Source organism: Prionailurus viverrinus, chromosome D4 (genome assembly GCF_022837055.1).
Source record: "Prionailurus viverrinus isolate Anna chromosome D4, UM_Priviv_1.0, whole genome shotgun sequence".
In the NCBI taxonomy this organism is placed as follows: Eukaryota; Metazoa; Chordata; class Mammalia; order Carnivora; family Felidae; genus Prionailurus; species Prionailurus viverrinus.
The window spans coordinates 43,109,450-43,133,818 of NC_062573.1; the positions used below are offsets into that span (position 1 = coordinate 43,109,450).

The window sequence follows — 24,369 nt, forward strand, 5'->3', positions numbered from 1 at the left end:
TCTGGAGTCGGACCCAGCTGTCTGTGTTTTAACAAGTCCTTCGGGTAATTCTAATGCCCATGAAAGTGGGAGACTCACTGTCTTTGATCATCCCAAGGGCTCATCCCTTGGCTCCCAAACCACAAATCCCTGTTCTGGTTACAAAAAGCTCCCAGGACATTGAAATCTGCTGTCCAGCATTCAACGTTGTATCCTTTTCCATTCACCTCTGTTGCTGTAAACTTTCTGTGTTCATATTTGCAGTGAATTAAGCACTATCGCCCTTAAATCCTTTGCGGATCAGGCGTGGTGTTAATGATAAACATTGAACGAAAGCCTTTTTCTCCTGTTGTACTCTGTTCTTTACTCTTGGTCAATTTTCTGATGGTAACTGTGGAATCATTAACCTTGTTTGTGGTTAAGAAGCTAAAAGAAGGCTGCCTGCAGGTTTGGTTCTGGCCCTGGCATGATGCTTGAGGCAGATGGATCAAGTTTGGCAGGGGGTGGTTAGAGAGATGGCCACCATCCCCTCTTGCTTGCCCCATTAATGTCACTCTCAGCAAATAGCTCTGGCAGAACGGCTCCTTCGAGTCCAGTGCAACAGAACTGGTCCGGCAGGAGAGGGACCTAGAGCTCCCTCCACTCACTCGTAAGGAAACCTCCTTTTTGGCTCCCACATGGTTTCCAGAGCTCTCAAAACAATACCATTTGCAGACACTTTTCATGGCTGAAAAGAGCGCCCTGGAGAGGAAAAGGAGTGCTCCACGGCGCCCAGGGGAAATGTTTTGCAGCTGGGCATTGCACACGACTGCTAGCCCAACGCCCGTGTGGTGGGCAGCTCACCTTTGTGGCTCGGCAGTGGACGCGCCACTCGGCAGACACGAAGAGCGCCTCACACAGGCGTTTGTGCTCGTGAACCACCTCTTGTGTGTGGGCCACAGACAGCAGCGTGGAGGACATCGTGCAGCACGTCTCCGGTACCTCTTGCAGCGGTGAAGGGTTGGTGGCCGCCTGCTGCTCATTAGAGATCCTGTCTGGCTCTTTTCCTGCGGGATGAGTGGTAAACTGCTGACACCTGTTTTCCCATCCAGCCCGAGGACGTGAAGTGTGCATTTGGAAGGCCTGAAAGTGCTTCCTTGTGTCTGAGTCTGGATCTCGGTGTTGCCGGGGGAGGAGGGGGTTGGGAGTCGGTGGGGGGCAGGGAGATGAAACAGTCGGTGGTGAGAAAACCGCATTATCGACGGGACTGAGGTTCTCCTCATGGAGCGGCTTCCGTTGGTGCTCTTAAGTTTGTCTTCCACGTGGCCCTGATAACTCGGGCGCCCACTGAGCAACGTAGGAAGAAGATAGGTCCTGTACATGGAAAGACCTCATGTTTTTCTCGGATAACATGAGTGTGTAGGTGAGGCTGTGAGCACATTAGAAAGTGGGTGGAAATAGCCCACTCTTGCAGCCAAATGTACCAACAGTAAGTTATGTTAAATTTGGCCTAAATCCGTAAAATTCGACTGTGTTGATGGTATGATCAAATTCTTTGCACTGTTCTGTCCATGCATTTGCTCTTCCCGTTTTTACCTACTGCAAAGCCTTCTAGAAAGTGGCAGATGGTGGAACAGAGGGCCTGATGCTCTGCCTTCAGTCACAGATACAGAGTGCCTGCTGTATGCAGTGCTTGATGCTAAGTATGAGGTGATAACAAGAAGCACCAGAGAGACCCCCGCACCCCTGCCTTTTCAAGTCCCCGCAGTCTGCTGGAGGGAAAAGACACATGCATCACAGGTCGCGCGACACTGCAGCATATCACAGAAGCAAACAGATGAGAGCCACGTTTTCAGTGGGTTTGGAAAAGGAAGACACCTGTGAGTTGGACAGGCCAGGGAGGGAGTGGCATTTGTCCTGGGTGTTAGAGGATGAGGAGAGTCCATGGTGAAGGAGTGGGACACGTGTATGATGCTTTCTCCCTGCATCTGTAGGCTGTGGAATTAAAGGGTGCTTTTTGTTTTTAATTTTGTTTTTTTAAGTGGTGGCAACATTTCCCCATGACTCATTTGTGAGACTTGGCCAGATCTCCTTGTGAACATTACCTCTATTTGCAAACTGTGGATGAATGGGGTTAGGGTTGGGTCATGGCCTTGGACCAGAGTGAAATTAACTGGCTCATAATGTGATTGAACCAGTGACCTTGGCCTCATTACTACTATGTTTTAACCGGTCGAGTCCATCAAACATTGCAGAAAGGGCAATCAAGGTAATCTTTTAGAAGGAGATTTGGATAGCAGTAAACACGGGCGTGAAATCAAAGCCAGGTTCTTCCCTCATGTAGCACCCAGGTGTTTGTCTCATCATCCTTGAATTTGTATACTTGTTTCTGCGTCTAGTAAAAATATGGCGGACAAAACACAGAGGACAGCGTGACTCTCCTGTGTCACCGCTTTTGGCCGAATGCATCGTGTTGTCATTGTTCTTACGCAGTGCCAGACTGTTTTTGAAGAGCAGAATATTTGGGGTTTGGGGGCAACAATGTTGTTTTTAATTTTGGATGTGTGATGCCCCCCCCCCCGCCCCAAATGTATTGATTGTGGCTTTCTCTTCTTTCAAGTCTGAACAGCCCAGTCCTGCCAGTTCCAGCTCCAGTTCCAGCTCCAGCTTCACACCATCCCAGACAAGGCAACAAGGTATCAGTATCTCCCAGGCAAACTGGGAGACGTTTTTCTCATAAAACATCTTAATGAGTTGATTTATGGCCTTATTTTCTACTGTTTTATTATTTGAATGATAACTTGGCTTTTATGCAGTTGTATTTATTTCCCCTAGGAATGAACTGGAGTATTGTTCTGATGTATGAGGCCGGCCTCTAGAAATTCCCCCTTTTCCAGTCCCTGCCTTCAGAGTCCCATTTTACAAAAGGATTATAGACCTAGCCCATTCCAGGGAGCTCCCCAAGGAAATACAATAGCAAAAGCTGGAGTTGAGAGGCTGCGACATAGAGAAATAGGTTTTTACTCTCCCTCCTGGATGTCTTTCATTTTATTTATTTGTTTCTTCTACAGATTAATAGACCTGTTTTCTTTGGCAAGTGTTAATTTGCTGTCTTTAAAACATATTTTCCCTCTAGTTGAACTTTAAAATAAAGAGATTTAAATGTAAAGAAATCTAACATGTTTAAACCAGAACATTAACCCAATGTGTATTTTACACATTTCCGTGTGTGGAAATCTTCAAATAAGGTCTCCTTTTTTTTTTTTTTTTTTTTTAAACGTGAAAAGTGAGATCGTATCAAGGAATAATTTGGTTTTGAGCATCATGTTGCACTTTCCCTTTCTCATTGACCATACTCAATTCCTGATGGTCTTCTGTGTTTTGAAAAGGATTAAACTGTTGTATGTATTTGGGCTAAGGCTAAGCTTCCAGGAAAAAAATAAAAGACACTGACCATTTTGGCTATTCAAATTTCTTGTTACGCTCACTTCCAAAGATATAAGCCCACTACAAAAGCAGAGGCATTTGGGTTTTGCAGAGTGTGAGATTGTGAAGAATCAACACTTATTTTAGAACTGACTTAGTGATAGCTGAGATATTTATGTCATAGATTAGACTTTAGGACTCGCCTAATCCAGAATAAAAATGCCTCTCTCACTTTCTTGATTGCCTCCACAGTGTCTTCTTTAACATTAAAGAGAGTGGTCTTGTTTTCATCACATTTAGAGCAGTCAAATGAAAATAAGCCATGCTGAATCTGAATTTTTTTTTCCTTCCCCCCCCCCCCCCCAGTTATATCCCGTTCTAGAATAAAACTAGTTATGGCTTTCTCTGTCTCTCTGTCTCTCTGTCTCTCTCTCTGTCCCATCTTATGCTGGATACTCTCTTGAATTTTCTGGGCATCTGATTTATTGCATGGTTTTATTTATGTAAATATATGCTGGTATTTTGCCAGGAATTTCTTAAGCAAAATAAAAATTGGCTGCACAACATTGTTGCTTGCCCAAGACCTGGTGTCCAAGATCAATATGAAGATCAGAGATAGGACCTTACACCATGGAATTGAAATACTTTATAATCTGAACTTGACTGAAATGCTTGCTTGACCTGAAATTGACCTTGAAATAAAAGGAACAGCTAAACCTTAATAGATCAAAAACTACCACACAAAGGCTGCATTGCCAAGAACAAGTTACAACCATGGTGATTTATTAGCCTCAACTTTTCAATACATGGATTAACCTAACAAAACATTCAATTTACTAATAGACCTTTCTGTTCCTTTTTAGTTGTAATTTTTCTTAGAGAAAAAAATACACAGTAACACATTCCTAGGAAATAGAGATTTTCCGATGAACATCCTGGGGCATCTGTTCTGAAAACAATAGTGTTTTGGTTAGATATGACATTCCCGAAACTACCAAATTTGTTTTGTAAATTGTATAAGTATATATAATAATGGGTTTGTTTGTTTGTTTTCTGTGACCAGTGTTCAGTGCTGGTGAGCAGTCCTGTGTGTCTAATATGACTAAGTGTGCTTGAAGTCACGTGATTGATTGTGTTTACTGTCATTCCTCAGGTCCTTTAAGGTCAATAATGAAAGATCTACATTCGGATGACAATGAGGAGGAATCAGATGAGGCAGAGGATAATGACAACGACTCCGAGATGGAGAGACCTGTAAATAGAGGAGGCAGCCGAAGCCGCAGGTGAGTGACTTCCCAGGGGTGCAGCTCCCTGCGGTGGAAGCCTGCCCGTTCCCTAGCCTTCCCAGTGGAACCACAGCAAAGGTGTGAAACACCAAACCCTGTGCCTGTGGTAACTGGTCACATTCGTGTCCGTTGGGTCCCCTTGGCGTGCTTATATTCACCTTTACAGGGAACTCTGTATCCCGTTTCTCAGGGAGCAGAGGTTTTTTCTCTAAACATTCTGTGGGGAAAACGTTCTATTAGGAGTCCTTGTTCTTGAAAGCATACGTCAAGGTAGCAGGACTGACAGCTGAAGTAAACTCCGTTCTCATTTGAAGAATGTGCATAGTAGATCCGTTGCTATAGTCTCAGAATTTAAGGAAACATGTTTGCTGTTTGTAGCTGGAAATATGTAATTGGCTCCAGTGAATTATGTGTGTGACCTAATTAAAACTAGGATCACCTGTGTGTGTTTTCCAGAAAATAAATTCCTTTTAAGTGTGCTGACAATTAGGTTCCTTAAGTAGCTTTAATGCTGTGAGGCATAATTCCACATTAGAAGATGGTAATTCATGTCACTTATAATTAATAGTCAACTTGAAATTGCCTTGAGGGTTTTATTTCTTTATCACGAGGAAAACAAATAGGCATGCTTACTTTAATGTGTTTGAGTAGAAAAAATATGAATCTACTTGAACTTAAAATCCAATTAAATTTATAATACTTCGCATTAAATCTTTTCCCATTACCCATTACTGTGTAAAAGGCCCTAAGATTCCTTAAAAGAATACCATCTTAACCCAAACTGGACAGATCATGTGTTTCCTAATTGGTATTTCCTCAGCGTCCTTGGAGAAGGGCTCCTTGGAGTATATGCCCTCTCAGACCTCTCGGTGATTCTTCCGTGTGGCCACTCAGTACTTACCCTCAATACCTCTTCCTCTACCTTGTCCCCCAAACGCATCGATCTATGTTTTTTTTTTTGAATAGGAGAAAATAAGGAGCCTTATGGCCTTGGCTTTGTAACATTTCCCGTTAGAATTTTTTACTCTGCCAAGAAGTAAACTAAAGGGTAGGACAGAAAGACCTAAAAAAGGACCAGAATGTGGCCGTGAGCATATTTTATAACAGCCCCAAACCCTGACTGCTCTCACATTTACCTGATGAAAAACACGTGACCTATTGAGCCAATTTCCAGTTATTGTGGTTTAGAAAATCTAGATGTTCTGTGACTGTGGAGGCTCACCCCCTTGGTACTCCTTCCTCTGAGTCCGTGCAGGTCAAATCCCACACGCTCGCGTGTTGTCTGATGCCATGCACGTTGTTAGAGATCCGCGTCTTTCCCCCGCCTGCCATGTGCTGTTAGCACAGCAGCGCCTGGGTAACATTTGGTCTTCCCTGCACTTGTAAAGTCCCCACTGTTTAATCAGCTTAAATACTCAGCCTTACCACTTCAGTCAAGAAGCATTTTAAAGCAGCGCTTCAACAGAACACTTCATTAATGTAATTTAGTTAAGAAAAACAAGTTCCATCAGTTTTTGCTAAAAGGATGTCCCAGTGTATCCTTTTCATTTCCTATCTTGTATCTCGTCTATCTGAATATATTACAGGGCTGGAATGTGATTGCCTATTCAGAGCAAAAGAAAAACTGTCCTGATTTCTAGAGCATTTTCTGTCTCTGAAAAGAATATTATATTAGGTGACTGTATAGCCCAGGAGAGGGAGCAGACTCTGAAGGGCATTTCAGAAAGAGGGTATACATACACCAGTGTAGAATAAAGAAATATCTCGTACTCTGGCTGGAAGAAAATTCTATTTTGTTCTGAAAAGAGAAAAACAGGGGAGGGGTTGAATTTTTGTCATCTTTGGTTGTTGAAAGATATTAGGGTTCTTTAAACAGGCATCCCAAACACACTGTCTTTTCGTCTTGCTGAAGTAGATTTCCAATGAATTGTTGTATCAGTGTTCAAAACCAGGGCCAGCCTTGAATCACCGCACGGTAGAAATAGTTGGCGTGGGTCTAGCACGTTGGGCTTCACACAGCCCATCCTCGATGTCCCCCTGAGCTGTCAGTCACACAGGGCTGTTGTGTGACTGACACATACTCTCCTTCGCCACTGTTTCTACTCCCACAGCCTGTACTTTTGCTGTATTGGTGAAGTGTTCACCTGTCGCAGAGAGGTGGCGGGGGGGGGGGGGGGGAGGGCGGTTTGGAAGGAAAGATAGTAACCTACAAACTGATTTTGCCGACCTTCTGCAGGCTTGGGTAACATGCTCGATGGTAGTAGGTGGGTGGAGTTGGAGCAGGGAGATCAACGGGGCCCGTAAAATATAGTGGCTGAACACCAGCCTTGGGCTCTATTGCCTGGGTCTGAATCCCAGGGCCACCACTTTTACCTCTTGCCCCTCAGCGGGTGACCTAGTCTAAGTCTGTTTCCTCATCTGTCGAAATAAGGGTCATTAAAATGAGACATAGCCGGCAAAACACTCAACACGGTTCCAAATACAAAGGAAGCGCCAGTATGTGTTAGCAGTTGTATGAGTTACAACAAGTTTTCAATGATTTAGCGTTTGGATTCCTTGCTTTCTGCGCCTGTTTCCATAGATGTGTTAAGAACTGTCTGTACTGATGCGTGTGACTTGTTTCTTTTCAGAGTTAGCTTAAGTGACGGTAGCGACAGTGAAAGCAGTTCGGCTTCTTCACCCCTACATCACGAACCCCCGCCACCCTTATTAAAAACCAACAACAACCAGGTAAATTGCTGGGTTTGCATTCTTCATGACTCTGCAAAATTAGGTGTGATCATTTCTACAAAGTACACAAAACTTTATTTTTATTTTTTAATGCTTATTTATTATTTTTGAGAGACAGAGCAGGGGAGGGGCAGAGAGAGAGGGAGACACAAAATCAGAAGCAGGCTCCAGGCTGTCAGCACAGAGCCCGACGCGGGGCTCGAACCCACATACTGTGAGATCATGACCTGAGCCAAAGTCAGATGTTTAACCGATTAAGCCACCCATGTGCCCCAAAGCACAGAAAAGGTTTTAGCCCTTAATTAAAAAACAAAAACAAAACAAACCCTCCCTCTTGATATCAAATAAATGGGAATCTACAACTCTAGGAATAAACACACAGTTGGGGTAAAAGAGAACTTCTGTTGTCATGAAAAGTGTGTTCCCTCGGATGGGTTAATTACATGGGATGCCGGTAGGGATGGTGACAGAAAGTGCTGCTCCTGATTTCTGTATGTTCTTCCCCCTCCTCAGCAGTAAGTAGGCTAATTTAATGAATTAGAAAGACTATACCTGTAGAAGCTAGTTTAAAACCTGGTTCTTTGTTTTACTAATTGACAGTAGTTTACAACTTTAAATCTTTCATCCTCCGTTTCCTCATCTGTAAATGGCGATATTACTACCTGCCTTGCTGGCTTCTGAGGAGGATGATAAATAATATATTTGTGAAGAACAAGAGGTCATGCTTAGACCTACTTGGCACTTTAGGTGATGGGAGTAGATTTTATTAGTATAGGTGCTGTATCTCTGTGTGCTCCTCCAGGAAAGATCATCCTTTGGGATTATAAGAAATCGTTAATAAAATGCAGAGTAAATAATGGTCATTATCGTTGTCCTAACTTGAGCAAAAGGAAGACATAATTTAATAGTCAACTCAGAATATAGTTATTTGGATAAGGTCTAGGCAAAACTTTGAAAGTTCTGATGAAGAGCTTTTGTCAAACAAATGATTAAGACTGGGATATTTTAAACACTAAAACTAATTTCAAGGAGCATGAATATTGTAAAAGCCTCATAGTGCATTGAGTTGATACACTCATTTATGTAAGCTATTCTTATCTGTTTGTCTAGGCAGATTCCCCGTGACCTCTAGAATAATTGCCTAATCCAAGTTATCATATGAATATTATGAACTTGAAAATAAAAGAACTGTGCTTTTCGGAAATTATTCTTTTTCACAGGTGTCCTACAATTTTAAACGGTCTTGCCCTTGAACTTGTGACTTGCGATCGTTGCTTTACGGGGAAAATGGCGATTCTTTAGCTGACGATGTTTTCTTTAAATTTTGCATAAAGCATAAGATCTCGTAAAAATTAAAATACCTCATTTATAAAGTTTGCCCGCAACTTAAAGCCTCCATTGTGGAGTAGGGATAATATCAGTGTTGCCTGCCTCACCAGTTAACATTCAACTGCAGTTTCTTTGTGGCCTACATGTGAATGCCAGCCCAGCCTCATTGTGTTACAGACTGGCTCTTCAAGGGGTCAGTACATTCTTCCTCCCTACCCTACCTCCCCGCACCCATGTGCCCCCCACCTCCAGTGCCCGCCATGCCCCCATCACACATCAGCACTTCAGGGACAAGTGAAGACTAAAGCACATAACCATCATCACCAATCAGTTGGGAAGAGCCCTAGGCTGGCTAACTAGATAACTTGGGTTTCTTTTGTAAATTTGTGCTTCAGTATAAGCTGGCAAAAGAATAGAATTTGGACTTTGAATATATTTGCATATTTAATTTAAACCTATGGAGCCCTGATTTCCGCTTCCAGTGGTGGGTGTGTGTGTGTGTGTGTGTGTGTGTGTGTGTATGTATTAGAACCAGGGTCCCTCATGAGCAGCCAGAGTGGCACTGTCAGGAGTTAGGGGCATTAGGTATATCCCTCCTGAAGCCCCCCATCTTGCCTTTAGAACTGCCCTTGAACACTTCCTGGATGGGCAGTCTTGAGTTGACTTGGCTCAAGTCTGGGCTTCAGAGAAAGGTTTGGATTCTTTGTCAGACTTTTTTTTTTTTTTTTAAACCTGTCTAGCAAAACGAGACTGAAAAATGAATAGTATCATCTATCTGGTGAGGGTAAAAATTACTTTATCCAATTAGATAGCATACCACTGGTTCCTTGGCATATGTTTATTCGATAAATGTAGCTTCACACATGTGAATCATCAATCTGTCAGGAATACTCAGTTATATGTCACTTCCTCCATGCACCTATAAGCATAATAAGAAAGTCCATATGCTTTCACTTTGAGCTAGTCTAGGGTAAGAAATACACGTACCACAAGAGCTCTAATCTCTTTAGAGCATTCTTGGAACTGAGAGAACAAGAAAAGGTTTTTAAAACTTTGTTTAGTATTGATTTCTTAACCCCTCAAATCACCTGCATTGGTTCAGGTTTGGTGTTATCCCTTTGAAGTCCGTGTTGTAGGACTTCTTAAAAAATTGCTAATCTTATTCTCCATGCTGATGAAGTGAAATAATAAGAATTTCTTAAAAATATAAAAGTCCCCTAAATTTCACCCTCTGATGTGTTTTCAGTCTTCATTTGAAAGTATGCATGAGAATTTGAAGTTTCCCATCAAATAAAATCGATGAAAACAGACCTTCCATTTCACGGTTAGGCCTTCTTAGTGTGAATTTCCTTCGCTGCTGTGTGTCTTCACATTTCTATAAATTACCAGGCAAAGCCGAGTTTGCCTTACCCGTTCTCAGTTCTTCCAGGGACTAGGGAAAAGGGAAAGTGCTAATTGAGTCAAACATTTTCTAACTATTGAAAAAAAGTGAACAGAGAGCCACATGTCAACAAAGCAAGTAATTAACCTGAGTATTGTTACGAGCTGCTAGCGATCATTAACATGAAAGACCGATCAGAAGAGGATCCATCTGCTGAATAATTGAGTTGTCAGTCCTCACAAAGGGATGCAGAAAAAATAATAATCTTGAAAGTCTGATTCTCAAGCCATATCCTCAGATTAAGGATCTTCGCTCGGTTTTCTGGGACCACCATGTGTAGAAACGGTGCTTCTTGGCGGTCTGGGTGGCAGTTTCCTTCAGTAAAGCCTCGTCGGCAATAATAGTGAGTGCTGTGCCATTTTAACCAGAGGTGTTTTGTTTTGTTTAACTACAAACCTCCCATATGTGTGAGTTTCAAACAAAATCAAAATTCCAGATCCTTTTTGGCTGAAAGCATGGAGGAGAAGGGGGTGGGGAAGAGGGGCCTTGAGGGAAGGAAGTGCTCCATTGGACCCAAGTTAATATTCAGAATATCATAAATTACCTATCTGCCTGCAAGGCATGTTGAAAGAAATTAAAGAGTCTATCTAGTTAAACTGGTTTGAAATAAGCCCATGGAAGACAAGGTGCTGTGTACTTTTATATTCTGGAGTCGTTTCCTTAAAGATAAGAAATGATCATAAATAAAACAATTGTCTTCAGCTTGGCTCCGCTCTCTCAGAATGAGGTTTTGACAAAGCTGTTTATTTTGGAGCAGGGAGAGATCAAAGAAGGAAGATGAACTGAGCCCTCTCCGGGCAGCCACTCAGTAACTTGAGGCGGATCACTGACACCCGGAGCTTTTGTTCCTGCCACTGAAGCTTCAGAAGAAAGAAACTAGGATCTCAATGTAGTTTGGCCTTCTGTGCTGTCGCACTTACGGAATGTGTAGGGTGGGACTCAAGTGCCCTGAATGTTCTGTTTTCTGCTCTGAAGAGAAGGTGGTAGAACTCTCTAAACCTAGTGAGCAAAGTTGCATTACAAATACAGAGCCCTCAGTCACTTTGACCCCGGGAGTGCAGTGACTGACTTGGCCCCCCCTACCCACCGTCCGAGTGGGACAAGATAGGAACACAATTCAGTTTTCTAGTGCATTAGGCAAGCACGCAGGCACTGTTTTTCTCTCTGGCCTGAAATCTCAGCAGATTGTCTCTGCTTTGCCCCACCGTGTGGTCTGAGTTGGCGAGGAGTGCCATCTACTGACCTACTTACTCCTAGGTCTCAGAGCTCTGAGTTTCCCTGGAGGTCTCATTTCCAGCAACAATAGAGAGAAGGAAATTCTGAATGTAGCGGAGTGTTGGGTTTCCTGTACAGTGCAGCATGTGAAAAACGATTGCCTTGCCCCACTGATTAAGTAATTTCCTTGTGTTGCCCAAAGCATTGTATTTGAAGTGAGTGAGCCTGGTCAGATTGGTCATCTGGTTATCTTAATTTTAAAACTGAAGAAATTCTCAGGAAAGGCTCTGTTAGAAGCTCACTTCTTACGTGTGCATCATTCTAAATTCAAAGGAAAAGATATCCTTTTGAAAGCAGTTGGTCTTTTCCAGAATGTCATGGTCCTATCCTCGACAGGTAAAATGGTTATTGGTAGTATAAAATTTTACAGCTGAATGGGAACCTGGACATTTTCTTGTTCATCTCTTCCATTTCGTCTCATTTTTTTGAGGTCTGAAATGTTAAATAATAGGGCTATGGACCTGAACTTGAGTATCTGAGCCCAATCAGTGCTCTTTCCCCCACAAATTAAAAGTGAACTCATTTTAAAATCATTTTTGTATTATGGAATATGGTAGATTTTTGAATAGAACTATGAGTGTGTGTGTTACAGCAGAGAATGGATAAGGAGCGATGGGAATATGAGACATCTATTTATTCATTACTTATTTACTTTTAAATGTTTGTTTATTTTAAGAGAGAGTGCACGGGAGGGGCAGAGAGAGGGAGAGAGAATCCCAAGCGGGCTCCATCCACACTGTCAGTACAGAGCCCAGTGTGGGGCTCGAACCCACGAACCATGAGATCATGACCTCAGCTAAAATCAAGAGTTGGACGCTTAACCTAATGAGGCATGCAGGCACCCCAGGAATATGAGACTTCTTAAATATATCCTTTATTTGGCATTTTCCTCCATAATATTAGCTTCTGAGATTATAACTCACTTGGTAATGAGGTTATCATGAAAAAGACAAATTACTTTGCTTTTTCTGTTTATGTACATTTGTAAACACTCATCAATAAATTCAGTGGATCTCAGCAATTTGAAACGAGGCCCATTTAAAAATATTTCCCTCATAATCCTCAATTCCGAAGACTCCAATAAATCAGCCGTATTTATTAAATAATAATTTGTTTCTCCTTTTTATTAATTAGAAACCTAGCTCCCCACGGAAGCATCTAAACAGCATGCCAAACTACTGTTCGTATCCTACGTTGAAATTGGTTCCTATAAAATGACAGGCGCTTGCTATTTTATCACGGGTAGACACATCATTTCTTGAGCCATGGAAGATAGCCCTGCCTGGCTCTTGATTTCTTGAGTTGGAGGATGCCAGGTTGGGAGCAACCAGTATAACTGATGGCCATCTTCATTTTCACAGCTGCATCAATTTAGTGGATATGAGTAATTTTTAGAATCCGAAAGACAGGTACTAAAAAGGGGCATTTGAGTGTTTGTTTTATCATCCCTAGCATACTGAGCACTGGTAGTCATGCTGAAACAGCAGAATGAATAAGAAAAAAAAAATCTTGCCGGAGGGGACTATAATCTCGTATAACTCAGCTGCTGTGCATATGTGTGAGAGTGTTGTCACAAAAAAGCAGCAGCCTGGGAAGCTTAGATCAATTTCCTTATCGTCAACTTCTTTTTTTAAAGTCTTTTGGCCTGACTCAGCATTTCAGATATAAGTCCTTTATTTTCCAAGAAAGAGTAAGATTAGATGAGACGAAAGAAAATGTGTAGAGGAGACTTGCTGTTTGGAAAGTGATCTTATTGTAGGACATTTCATTCGTAAGTGCCTTTGTTTAGGTGGCAGGTCAGCTACGAAGTGCTTGAAATCAAGTTTAACAGCGTTCTCTTTGATCCCTAGATTCTTGAAGTGAAAAGTCCAATAAAGCAAAGCAAATCAGATAAGCAAATAAAGAACGGGGAATGTGACAAGGTAGGTTTCCAGGGCGTTCTATGAGTGCTGCAGCACTGACGTGTCTTCCATTTCCTTGTGTTTCCCTCAAACATCCTTGGTGGTTCCCCTTTCATTTCTGCATCGGAAGTGCCCAGCACCACCCCCACCCCCCTCACCAAATGATGAGCACTTTTCCTCGGTGCTTTGTAGTTGATTTTCCAAGTCTTGCTTAGATCTTCAGCATTAAGCTGGGCCCATATGCTACCATTTGCCACGATGCCTGTATTGCCAAGGGATTTGGGGCACACTGAATTGGGAGGTAAGAAAATCATGGTGGAGGTAGAGGGTTGAGGAGTCTCAGCCACAAGGGAGCAGGACGCCCGAGCTTCATGTAACGTGCTTTCCAAGTGTGCATCGTGCATTCGACATCTGACTTCCAGACCTGTTGCGGGCAGGGTGATAACATGCTCTGCAGGATCAGGCTAGGCCTGACTAAAGCTTCACCAACCTTTCCTTTGCCTTTGCTGCAAACGACGCTAGAAAAACCCATGCAGTTATGCTAACAAAGATTCATGAGTCTGAGCATATGGAAAGAGAGGTACGCTTCTGTCCTTGCAAGGGAGCTTTTGACAAACCAGATGCTAATATGGATAGCGATCTCTAGTTTTCATAAGACATTCTCTTCTGTCACTTCCTATTTACTGGCGATGTTAGGTATGACCAGGAAAGCTTTTTTTTTTTTTTTTAATAGAGTTTGTCCTGATGTAATTGGTAATGTGCATTTATACTCCCATGTTCAAATTTAGACTTTTCTTTAGTTGAACCTTAGTTAAAAATCTTCTGAGATGGAAGAATTAAAAAAAAAAAGTGATAGCCTGTGATAATATGTTTAAATTCACAATTTAGGATTGAGTACCCTTTCTCTCTGTGGAGGGTGTTACCAGGAGAGGGTGAGTCTGCTCCTTTGAATCTTGTTGAGAGCACATAAGTGCAAGAATTGCCCCTCGTAAAAAAGCTGGCTTTATACGAGTTGGCCAGGAGAGACTTGGTCTGCAAAGGCCTTGGGTACCGAGTCCACGCAGCCCCGGGAAGGGTGGTAGAACGGGGAACCTCCACCTGCTGCTTGTATGTTCCTGTTCATTTCTTGTTTTGTTTGTGGATCGCTTCCTAAAGTGCTTGTTCTTTTGGGGGATACTCTTCTCTTTCAGGCCTACCTAGATGAACTGGTCGAGCTCCACAGAAGGTTAATGACGCTGAGGGAAAGACACATTCTGCAGCAGGTGAGAACTGCTTTTTAGCACGACCCTTTCTAGAAGCCTCAAGGCCTGCTCTGTATCATCACACCTGGAGGTCACACCAGCCCTGCGCTGTCAGCAGAAGTCTTTGGGGGGAGGGGGGCTCGTGGCCCAGGTCACCTCAAAGTCCGCTCTGCAGCTCCCGCCCCTCCCCCGGTGTTGCAGATGATGAAAACTGGGCCCTCGTGGAGGTGACGGTGCCGGATTGTACCGATGCCTCAGCCGGCTGACTGACGCTGTCATGTGGGCTGAAGGAGGGGATAATGGAAGTGCAGAAGCCTTGGGGGCCAGGCTTCTAGTTTCATGAGAAAACAGTGATAAGAACGTCAGTCAAATGGGGTAAACATTTGCGATTTCAATTCAGTAACCTTTTGCCAGTGCTCTTCTGAGGGAAATAAATATTTTCCTCGTTTCTCTTATCTTCTACAACATACATCTATTATTATGAACTCAACTGTGAAATTCTTGTGGAGTGGGGAAACTTCTATTCGTACAATTTGATGTTTTGAGAAGATAAGGGTGCTTTTTAATTTTACTGTAGTTACAGTACACGTGTCCGTTGCGTTAACAGTGGCTATCGATAAAATAACTTAGTTCTTTAACACCCAAAGAGAAGGTTGCGTTCTGAATTCCAGGGTGGGTTTGTAGATTATTTCACTGTTTGAGATTTTGTTTTATTACTACTTTCAAATGACTTGAAGGAGTACTTAATCTACCCCAGCTGTGTGTGGGTTATCTTTTTTTAATGTTTAATGGCTGATGGTCACATTTATATTCTGTGTACATTTTTTGCTGAAATCTATAAATACATACTCTCGAACCTGCCAAGTTCCCTGATTTGTCTGATACGCTTTTTAACCCTTCTAGAGTTTCAGATTTGAACACAAGGTTACAGACCTACAGTTCCTAACTGGGACGAGTTGGATTTCTTGTGTTTCTCTGTAAGCGAGTGCGGGGAGGGGAGTGGTTTACCCTAAGAATTACTCCAGTCCTCTGCTGGTGTCTTTCTTCAACGTTCTTTTGTCGAAATGAAAATTGTTCAGCTTGCCATTTACCAATTACTTGGGGTTAATTGACTGAATGGTGATGGTAAATCTATTAGCGGATAGTCCCGTCCCTTTCTATCCCCTTTTAAACACCAGCTCTGAACCACTGTGGAGCGGTTGTCCAATAAAGCTACTAATGCACAAGCTGGGCCCAGATAGTGAGTCTCGCCGGAGAGCGGAACAGATGTTTGGGCAGGGCTGGGACACCTTCACAAAGAACGCCCAGCCATCAAGGGGAGGAAGCAGACCGTTGGCAGGGTCTTACCTTGGGGTGTCGTTGGCATTCCGATTTCATATTGTCCTTTGATTTGACCTTTGAAAGAATCGTGAGGCAAGGTGGCCTCCTGGAGAATTCTATCGAAGTGGATTACTTTAGTGTCCTAGAGGGAGAGAGTGACGGCTATGAATTTTTAGCCTGGCATCAAGGCGCTCCAGGACGCACAGCGTTTCAGCCTAATTGCATTCCCAGGCCGGTTGAAAGCTCTCAGTCTTTGGCCTTTTGCCTCGTAATGCAGCTGAGGCTCGTGATTATGATACCATGATGCATGTCCTGTCACGGTTTACTGCTTAATTAATTCCTATTGTAAAACATAGCACTACTGAGGACTAATGTTATTCCCCACCTCGAGAGCTGCTCATCTCATGGAATTCATTCCACAGAGTCCACGTCTTCACCGCCGCGTGGGCCTGAGCCCCTGCGACGGGATTTCTGGTGAGGCCAGGATCCCATCCTAGGTCTTTTGCTATCAGACGCATCCTATCAAAAAATCTGGTCTCACGGTTTTATTCGGCTCACAGAAAATGGTTAATGCCTTTGTTTTACTCTGGGTTCATGCGGTACTGGCCCCCGGTTTCTAGCTTACTGAGCAGAAGGTACTGGATCAAGAGAGCCTGTGTTCTTAAGCCACTTTTCCTTAGGTTAAAAATACAGTACAGGGGATACATCCAAACCCAGAGATGTGAGTACCGAGGACTGCCGAAGGATTTGATTTTTCTTCAAACCGTGCGTTCCACATTTATTTGGAAAGGGAGACCCAGCACCTCTAACCTCCCCAGCAATTGAGCTGAGTCTGGATTGGCTGCTTCTTAGGAGGAAGAAAAAGCTCTAAGGAGAACCACGCTTTCCTCAGAAGACGGGTTAACAGGCTAGAGAGCCGCTCCTGAACTTTTAAAATTATCTTCAGGGAGGTGGAAGTGAGTGGTATATTGGGGTATTCCTTCTCACAACATGGAGAAGCCTCCCTGAGAAGTCTTCTGCTGAGAATCATCACCTCCATCTTGGGAGATCGCCTCCATGTTACAGAATCCCCCGTGGCTACAATCCCTAAGGCCTGCCTCTAGCCCCAGGGCAGGACACACAGGGTCCCACGGTAGACAGCATTTCCCTGTTGGTAGCCAAGGCGATCCTCCAGGAAGACCCGAACGTACCTCAGGCAGAAGCGGTTCAAGCAAAGCGTGTTCAGTACTTGCCCTCAGTGAAAAGGCGGCTTTGGGACAGAAAGAACTGTGGTTGGTTTGGTTTTTTTAAATGTAATTAGACCAAGAACAATGCATCTACCTTTTTATAATTAAAAACCAGGGTTGGGGAAAGGAGCCACCGATTTAACAAGTGGATCATACGCCCCTTTAAAAACCAACAAAAACCCCTGCCTGCATGGTACCCCCTAAAAGGCTTCTGTGGCAGGAAATAATCCATCACGAATGTTTTCACCATAACCGTGATCAGAAGAATGAGTTAAGCAGCTGAGATACTCTTCCTTTTCCACTACGTGTACACACCGTGTGCCCTTGCCTTCCTTTCTTATCTATAGTCACTCTTTTATTATTATTATTTGGGGGAGGTCTTTACTGTTGCAGGATGATGCAGGGCGAGGGCACCAAGGTGGGGCCACACCGCATCAGCAGAGCAAGGTGATGCCTATAGAGAGGCAGACAGCCATCCTCGGAGGACCAGCGGGGTGCTTTTAGGCCTTGTGGCTCCTGTCATCAGAATAAGATGGGTTGATGCTGTGCTTCTGATGTTCTAACCATCAGGATTCCTGGAAGGGAACCCACATTTATTTTTCTTTATGAAGTCTTTACTTAATTGAAGACGTGGGTGCATGCTCTAATAATTCAAGTCGTTAATGCCGTTCCCTTTGGCAAGTTGTCCCGAACGCCCCGCCTGCTGCACTACTGGTACTTTGAGGCCATCTCTGCATCTACCTTGATGTATTCTTACAAGCTCCCATAAAAGTGTGGGGCTCATTTAGGGAGATTGATCAGATCCCGTTCATTTCTTTGTTTGTGGCTGCAGGCGGGTGGGGAGGGTGCCGCGTGGGGAGGAGGTAGGAGGCCTGTCAGCCAAGCCCCGGAAACCTACGAGACACCCCATCCCCTGGCTGGCAAATGGGTTTATTTGCTTCAAAATCAAGCAACTTTTTCTAGAAGGTATCTTTATTGCTCTGTTTTGTACTTACTGTTAAGTCATTAGCTAAACGGAGTCACAGAAAGTGATTTTCTTAAAGGAGTTGTCATTTCAAAGGGAAAACCTAGGACTATGTTTTACCCCTACATTGTGATTTAACTACTCTCCCTCATCTTCTGTTCTCCCTGCTTTCTTCCCTTATCCCTGCCAACTTTTATTATAATTATGTTTTAAAGATTCAAGTAAGCCTTTTCTGAGTTTTAGCTTCTGGCATTTGTTTTAGTGTCATTTGTTTGAGTGTCAGTGAAGTGGCTAAGAGTCAATGAGGGGAGGTGGAGAGAGCACTGGGTCTGACGGTTCCTGTGCTGTCCAGTTACCTCCTAGAACATTAAGGATAAGTTTATGTGGTAATCATAATCACGTTTCCCTGATCTGTGTCACAATTCCGTTTATAAAGAAGCTTTCATTTATCCTATTATCTCATTTGACCCTCTTGCACATCTGTGTCATAGGCGAAACAGGTGCCGTCATCCCCATTTTACAGAAGAGGAGGCAACGGAGGGTCAGAGGTTACAGTGTTCTGTGCAATGCCATTCAAATAGTGAGCACCGTCAGAACTGACACACATAATTTGGGACTCCATTCAGAATGCTTGGTCACTTACCCAGCGGCCAGCAGTCACACTCTGGGACAATTGTCATTTGCCTCCCCTGGGTACATTGAAAGCCTCTTTTTTCCTGTCCTGAAGATCACGTATTTTTACTAGGCCTATACTATTTCTTTACAATGTAGCGAAAAAGATCATTTACTCTGGAAAGCACCCTTAATTCAGTTGGTGGTCAACACATACTAAGCATTTGATTGCCTTGAAAAGTTTGTGTGCGGACATAGCTGTGTGTGTGCCTCAGTATGTATGTAGATGTGTGTGGGTGGCTTATCCAAAGCTCAATAACTATTAATAAAACAAATGAGTGTCCGCCTTCCATCTTGTTAGTGTTAGTAAGTTCTTGCTTGGTAAGTCCTTATGTGAATGTAGTATTTTAACCATAACTGGGAACAGCCTTTCTAATCTTTTGATGCATGAGCTAGAGATAGAACCCTGAGTCCAGGGGTTTAAGTAAGGCCCTCTGTCTACCTACCCACACCCCACTCCTCCACCCCCGCCATCCATCCATATAATAGGTGGTCAATGTAGTGGCTTAAAAGGTGTCATTGAGGGGCAGTCGGTTGAGCGTCCGACTTCGGCTTGGGTCATGATCTCGCGGTGTATGAGTTCGAGCCCCGCGTCGGGCTCTGTGCTGACAGCTCGGAGCCTGGAGCCTGCTTCGGATTCTGTGTCTCCCTCTCTCTCTGCCCCTCCCCCGCTCAGGCTATATCTCCCTCTCTTTGTCAAAAATCAATAAAGCATTAAAAAAGTGCCATTGAGGATGTAGACTCCTTGCCCTTCTGCTCTGCCATCTTTCCAAAGACACATATTCACTGTCTGTATCCTGCTTAAAAATTGTCCAGAAATCCCAGCGACTTCGGACAAAATAAATAGCAGTATCTGCCACATGCTGCAAGTGGGTCTGGGGAGGCCAGCGTTTTAGCTGGGCCTGTTGCCACTTCCAGAAAAATCCAGCTTCTACTAGTAAAAAAGAAGGGATAAATGGATGTTAGGTAGACAGGTTGCTGTGTCTGTCATGATTTCACAGTGAGAGTAACTTGTTTTTTTATTATGAAACCTGTAGTTCCATCTGTAAAAAATAGTTCCAGCCCTTGAGTAAGGCAAGAACAGCTCAGTCTGGAGCTGTGTGATTAATTGGATTGGGGTTCAATATGTCTTTTATGCTTCTGTGGAAGTCAAATATGTCAGGAATGGGGGGCACATTTTCTATGGAGAGCCACTGACCCATAGGGAGTAGTTCGCAAACTTACTGTTTTTTAAAGAAAACTAATTGTAAGAAGAGAGGGTCAAAAGTTTCCTTTCTGCTGCTTTCAACCTGAAATTAGGTAATGTAAAACTCCATTGAATAAATAATAGGTTACATAATGAAAACTGTTCTCTGCTTTAAAGTTATTGAATGAAAGAGAATGGGAAGCAAGTGAGAGGAGGGGGAGTGGAGGGTTCGCCAATTTTCTCTGCAAATATTTTTTCTTTCATCCTGATGTTGATTTGTTCTCTCTCTCCCACAAAGCTTGCTAAGACTAACCCCCCCTTCCATCCCAGTTTACCTACAACATACATCTCTAAAATCCATGCAACCCCAGCACAGTGCCCATTTTGGATAAAATTACTAGTAAAATAAGAATGGAGAGACACACAACACGAGGAAAGATTCTCCCAAACCAGCAATCGACATCATTCTTAACCTTGAAACCTTAGAAGCGCCCTCTTGTAAGCCAAGGCAAGACAGCAACAGTACCTTCTGCCATCTCTTTCTGGAAGTTAGAGCCAATACAGTAAGAAACGAGGTATGCCTATTCCAAACGAGGAGACAAAGGCTTTCCTTTTCCTTTTATAGATAATGCATTTTCTAGATAATTCATTTTCTAGATCATACTTATTACCCCCAAGTATTCAAGAGAATAAATGGAACACGACTCTAAGTAATAAGTAATGAAGGTTTTCCTTCCTTTTGTTGAAGTATAACAAAGTGTATAGCTGGAGGAATTTTAACAGAGTGAATGTGTCTTTTGTGACCGGCACCCAAATCAAGCAACAAAACGGTTCCAGCCCCTTCCAGTTCCTCCCCATGGTCTTCAGAGGGCGGGATTGTAGTTGGCTTTTATTTTTTTCTTTGTGGGTTTTTGTACTTTCTAAGCTTTCAACAATAACATAGAAAGAGAAATGATCATTATTCTGTGTGTGTGTATGCGTGTATGTGTACTTTTTTCATAAGGAGTTTTGTTATTTCTAGGATGGAATTTCCTTACTCTAGTCACTATCCATTGAGTCTGTAACTAATTTTGAAAGGGGTCTTGAAATTGTACCTCCCTCTAACCACCCATACAGTAAAATAGTCTATTGAGGACTTGAAAGCAGAAATCAGTTTAAAGGATATGAATGATGAGAACAGGTATTCTGTTCTCATTGAGAATTTCAAAGAGTTAACATTCCTTTGGCTTGTTACCAAAGTGGCTGAGAGAGGGTTCCTTGCCATCAATGGCATAGGACCTTCTTGCCATAAGGAGAATATCAGTCTCTTGGTTCTATATTTGATCCCCTCCCTCCCTCCCTCCCTCTCCCTCCCTCCCTCTCTCTCCCTCTCCCTCCCTCTCCCTCCCTCTCCCTCTCTCCCTCTCTCTGGCTTTTGATGTCCATTGCTTATTTCCCAAAATTTCTCTTCTTTATTCCCCTAGATCGTGAACCTTATAGAAGAAACTGGACACTTTCATATCACAAACACGACATTTGATTTTGACCTTTGCTCGCTGGACAAAACCACAGTCCGTAAACTACAGAGTTACCTGGAAACATCTGGAACATCCTGAGGATACAACAACTGGATGCATCAAAAACTATTGTTTTGTTTTGTTTTTTTTGGTTGTGATTTTTTTTTGTTTGTTTATATGAAAACACTCAGAATGATGCAACCAAAAGGGAAAAAATAAAAATCAAACAACCTTCAGCTTTATTTTTCTTTAAAGCCAGTCATCATCTCTTGATAAAGGAGAGGTTAAGCAAACCAGCCTCAGCGGACCACTCTTCTCTCCAAGGAAATCCCCGGGAAGAGTTAGCCTGGATAGCCTTGAAAATAAATCAAACACAACACAAGAAAACTTAAAGAATGTGTATGGTATCATGTATCTCTCTCTGTGGCGGTTCATTCCACAGGACGAATGCATATTCAACACACTGCCTTATTACATAACTGATCTATTTATTATCGCATACAGATATTCTAAAGTCGTTGAGGGAATGACACCACAAGACATTATAAGTACTTGTACTTGGTCCCACGGATGCTCTTTCAATGCAGCGCCCTTGCCATCCCAAGCCCAGTGACCTTACTTGTACACCGTGCCACTCTCCACCAACTTTTCCAAGTCCTTTTACTCGTTGCAGTCCGCATTGGCCACCTTTTGTTTTTCCAGTTCCAGGACACAAACGATCAACTGGGGGGACCAAATTGCCACCCTGATTTTCTTCTTTGTGGTCTTTCTTCTGAGAGTTGGGGCCCAGCCCTTGGCTGTATCCATATAATGATCTTGGACCATGGTAGAAAATGCACCAAATAGGATCATATGAATTGTTGTCTAGCCTTAGTCAATAAACCTGTAGGACTTTTAACCAAGTGTACCTGTAAACGTCCTGCATCCAGCATTGTTGAGCTGTCTTCAACATTCTTGTGTCTGTTTTACTGTTCTAATACTAGATAAATATGGAAGTAAAAGCATTCCACAGGATCATCGTTTAAAAAAAAAAAAAGGAATTCTGGTTCTGTTTTCTAAAGAAATGTTGTAGAAATTCTTAATTTGGATCTATTTATTAGAGTTTCAGCTTTCTTCGGCTGCCAGTATGTTCTCCATCTTTACCATAAAACCTGGAATAAGAGATTTTTGTTCCTGTATGATCCTCTTAGACTCTTTTATATTTGGAAAATGAAAATCTTTCTTTGGGGGAAGATTCTTGGTTATTCTGCCATAACAGATTATGTATTAACTTGTAGATTCAGTGGTTCGATCCTGTTTAGTCACTTGCTTATGTTTCCAGAAGGATTTCTTGTATTGGTGAAAATAAAGATGGCTGGGGAGGGGGGGGATATTTTTGTTCTTGATGTACCCTGTTTTAAAACTAGAAATCTGTCCTGTGGCATGCAAAAGAAAGCGAATTATTTTTAAAAGAAAAAAAAAAAAAAACAACCCCGAAGTACTTTTGGTGTCATTATTCCATCCTGTCCATAAGTGGAGATATGCAAAGTGAGAACAGCTCATCTTTCAAGTTTTTGCTAGGAACTCAACCGAAAAGAAGGGGAAATGAAGAAATACTTCTGGATCCAAAGGTTCATTCACTGGATCAGCCTTAAGAAAGCCTCTATGTGTGCGAATAGACCGGTCTCTAGGCTCTCCCTTGTTTATTCCCATGCCAGATGCTGTCTTTTCATACAGAGATTAACTAGTGTCTGTACAGAAAATGGGCTTTCCAGTCCCAGTCTTTTGGGCAGTAATGTAAATGCAGATCGATAATGAAGTTATTTCTGCATTTTAAAAAGGGGATTTTTTTTTTACATTGTTTCCTTCTATCCAAAGACACTATTTTTTTCCTTTAAAAAAATTATAATACAGCCATGCTCCTTGTAAATTACTTCTGAAGCGTCCTCCCCAAGGACAAGTGTACTTTTCCGGTAATGTTATGATTCTCGATGGTTGGCATGAACCGCCCTTGAAGCATTTGTTGTGTGTCCCCTACTCAGTGTTTAACTCCAGAAACACTTCTGGAGTCATTTTGGATATAAGGTGACTGATTTGTGTGGTTTTAGGCGTGGTTTTAGTTGTGTCTGGTTCTGTTTTTAACTTTGCAGATGAAAGGGGGAGGGTGATGCTCATATGAATTGTTTGCAAAATTTAGAAATCTTTAAACGTTTCTAACTGCTAATCCACATATTCTAATTAAGCCAGAAATGGATGTGGTTTAACTGAAATATCTGTGTAGTGTAACTAGAAATGTATATATGTAGTTCGGGCCATTTTTATTTTTGTAACTAAGTTGTATGGCAAAAATGATTTGGCGGCGTGATCATTTTTCTCGTTCCTCTGGCTGTTTACCAGGAAACTAGGTAACATAAGCGACCAAACAACAAGGACAACAAGAAGGGAAGCTACTACAGTGATAAATTTTAGACCTAAAATTTAGGCAATAAAGCAAATGTCTTCAGACTCTCGTCAAAATGTAAGTTTGTAAATTTAATAACGAAATTCAAGAAAACTTCCTCATGGACACAGCAAAAGGAGCTGTCCACAAAATTTCCAGAGTGAGAGTCACATTGTTGATTTTTTGCAAGTTGTATTCTTACTCTCATCGAATCCTTAAATGCAGAAATAATAAATCCCCTTTTGATGAATTTCAAATAGTTATACTTCTCTTCAAGTAACCCTCTCAGTTCTGCCATGTTTATAAACACCATCGAAACCTGTCAAAAAATATATTTGGCACATGCGTATCCTAACAGGGGCGTTGGTATTCTAAGCACAAAGGAAAAATGGCAGGGTTTAATTTCTTAGATAGGTTTCAAATAAAATCAATTGGGTGATTGTGAATATGGTTTGAGACAGGCTGAGTATGAGAAGCTTTCTTTAAATTTTCCTCTAGT

General features: G+C 42.5%; 1 protein-coding gene across 2 annotated transcripts in view; it reads left to right on the plus strand.

The window, feature by feature from the left end:
* MLLT3 (MLLT3 super elongation complex subunit) overlaps nucleotides 1–24,127 on the plus strand; it is a 290,119-nt gene extending 265,992 nt beyond the window's left edge. For both annotated transcript variants that reach the window (XM_047830557.1, XM_047830558.1), the window contains exons 6-11: nucleotides 2,579–2,654; nucleotides 4,538–4,667; nucleotides 7,301–7,400; nucleotides 13,296–13,367; nucleotides 14,537–14,608; nucleotides 21,419–24,127. In XM_047830557.1, coding sequence (XP_047686513.1) covers nucleotides 2,579–2,654; nucleotides 4,538–4,667; nucleotides 7,301–7,400; nucleotides 13,296–13,367; nucleotides 14,537–14,608; nucleotides 21,419–21,550 — 582 coding nt within the window. In that variant the 3' untranslated portion in view covers nucleotides 21,551–24,127. The remainder of the gene's footprint in view (nucleotides 1–2,578; nucleotides 2,655–4,537; nucleotides 4,668–7,300; nucleotides 7,401–13,295; nucleotides 13,368–14,536; nucleotides 14,609–21,418) is intronic.
* The last annotated feature ends 242 nt before the right edge of the window (nucleotides 24,128–24,369 follow it).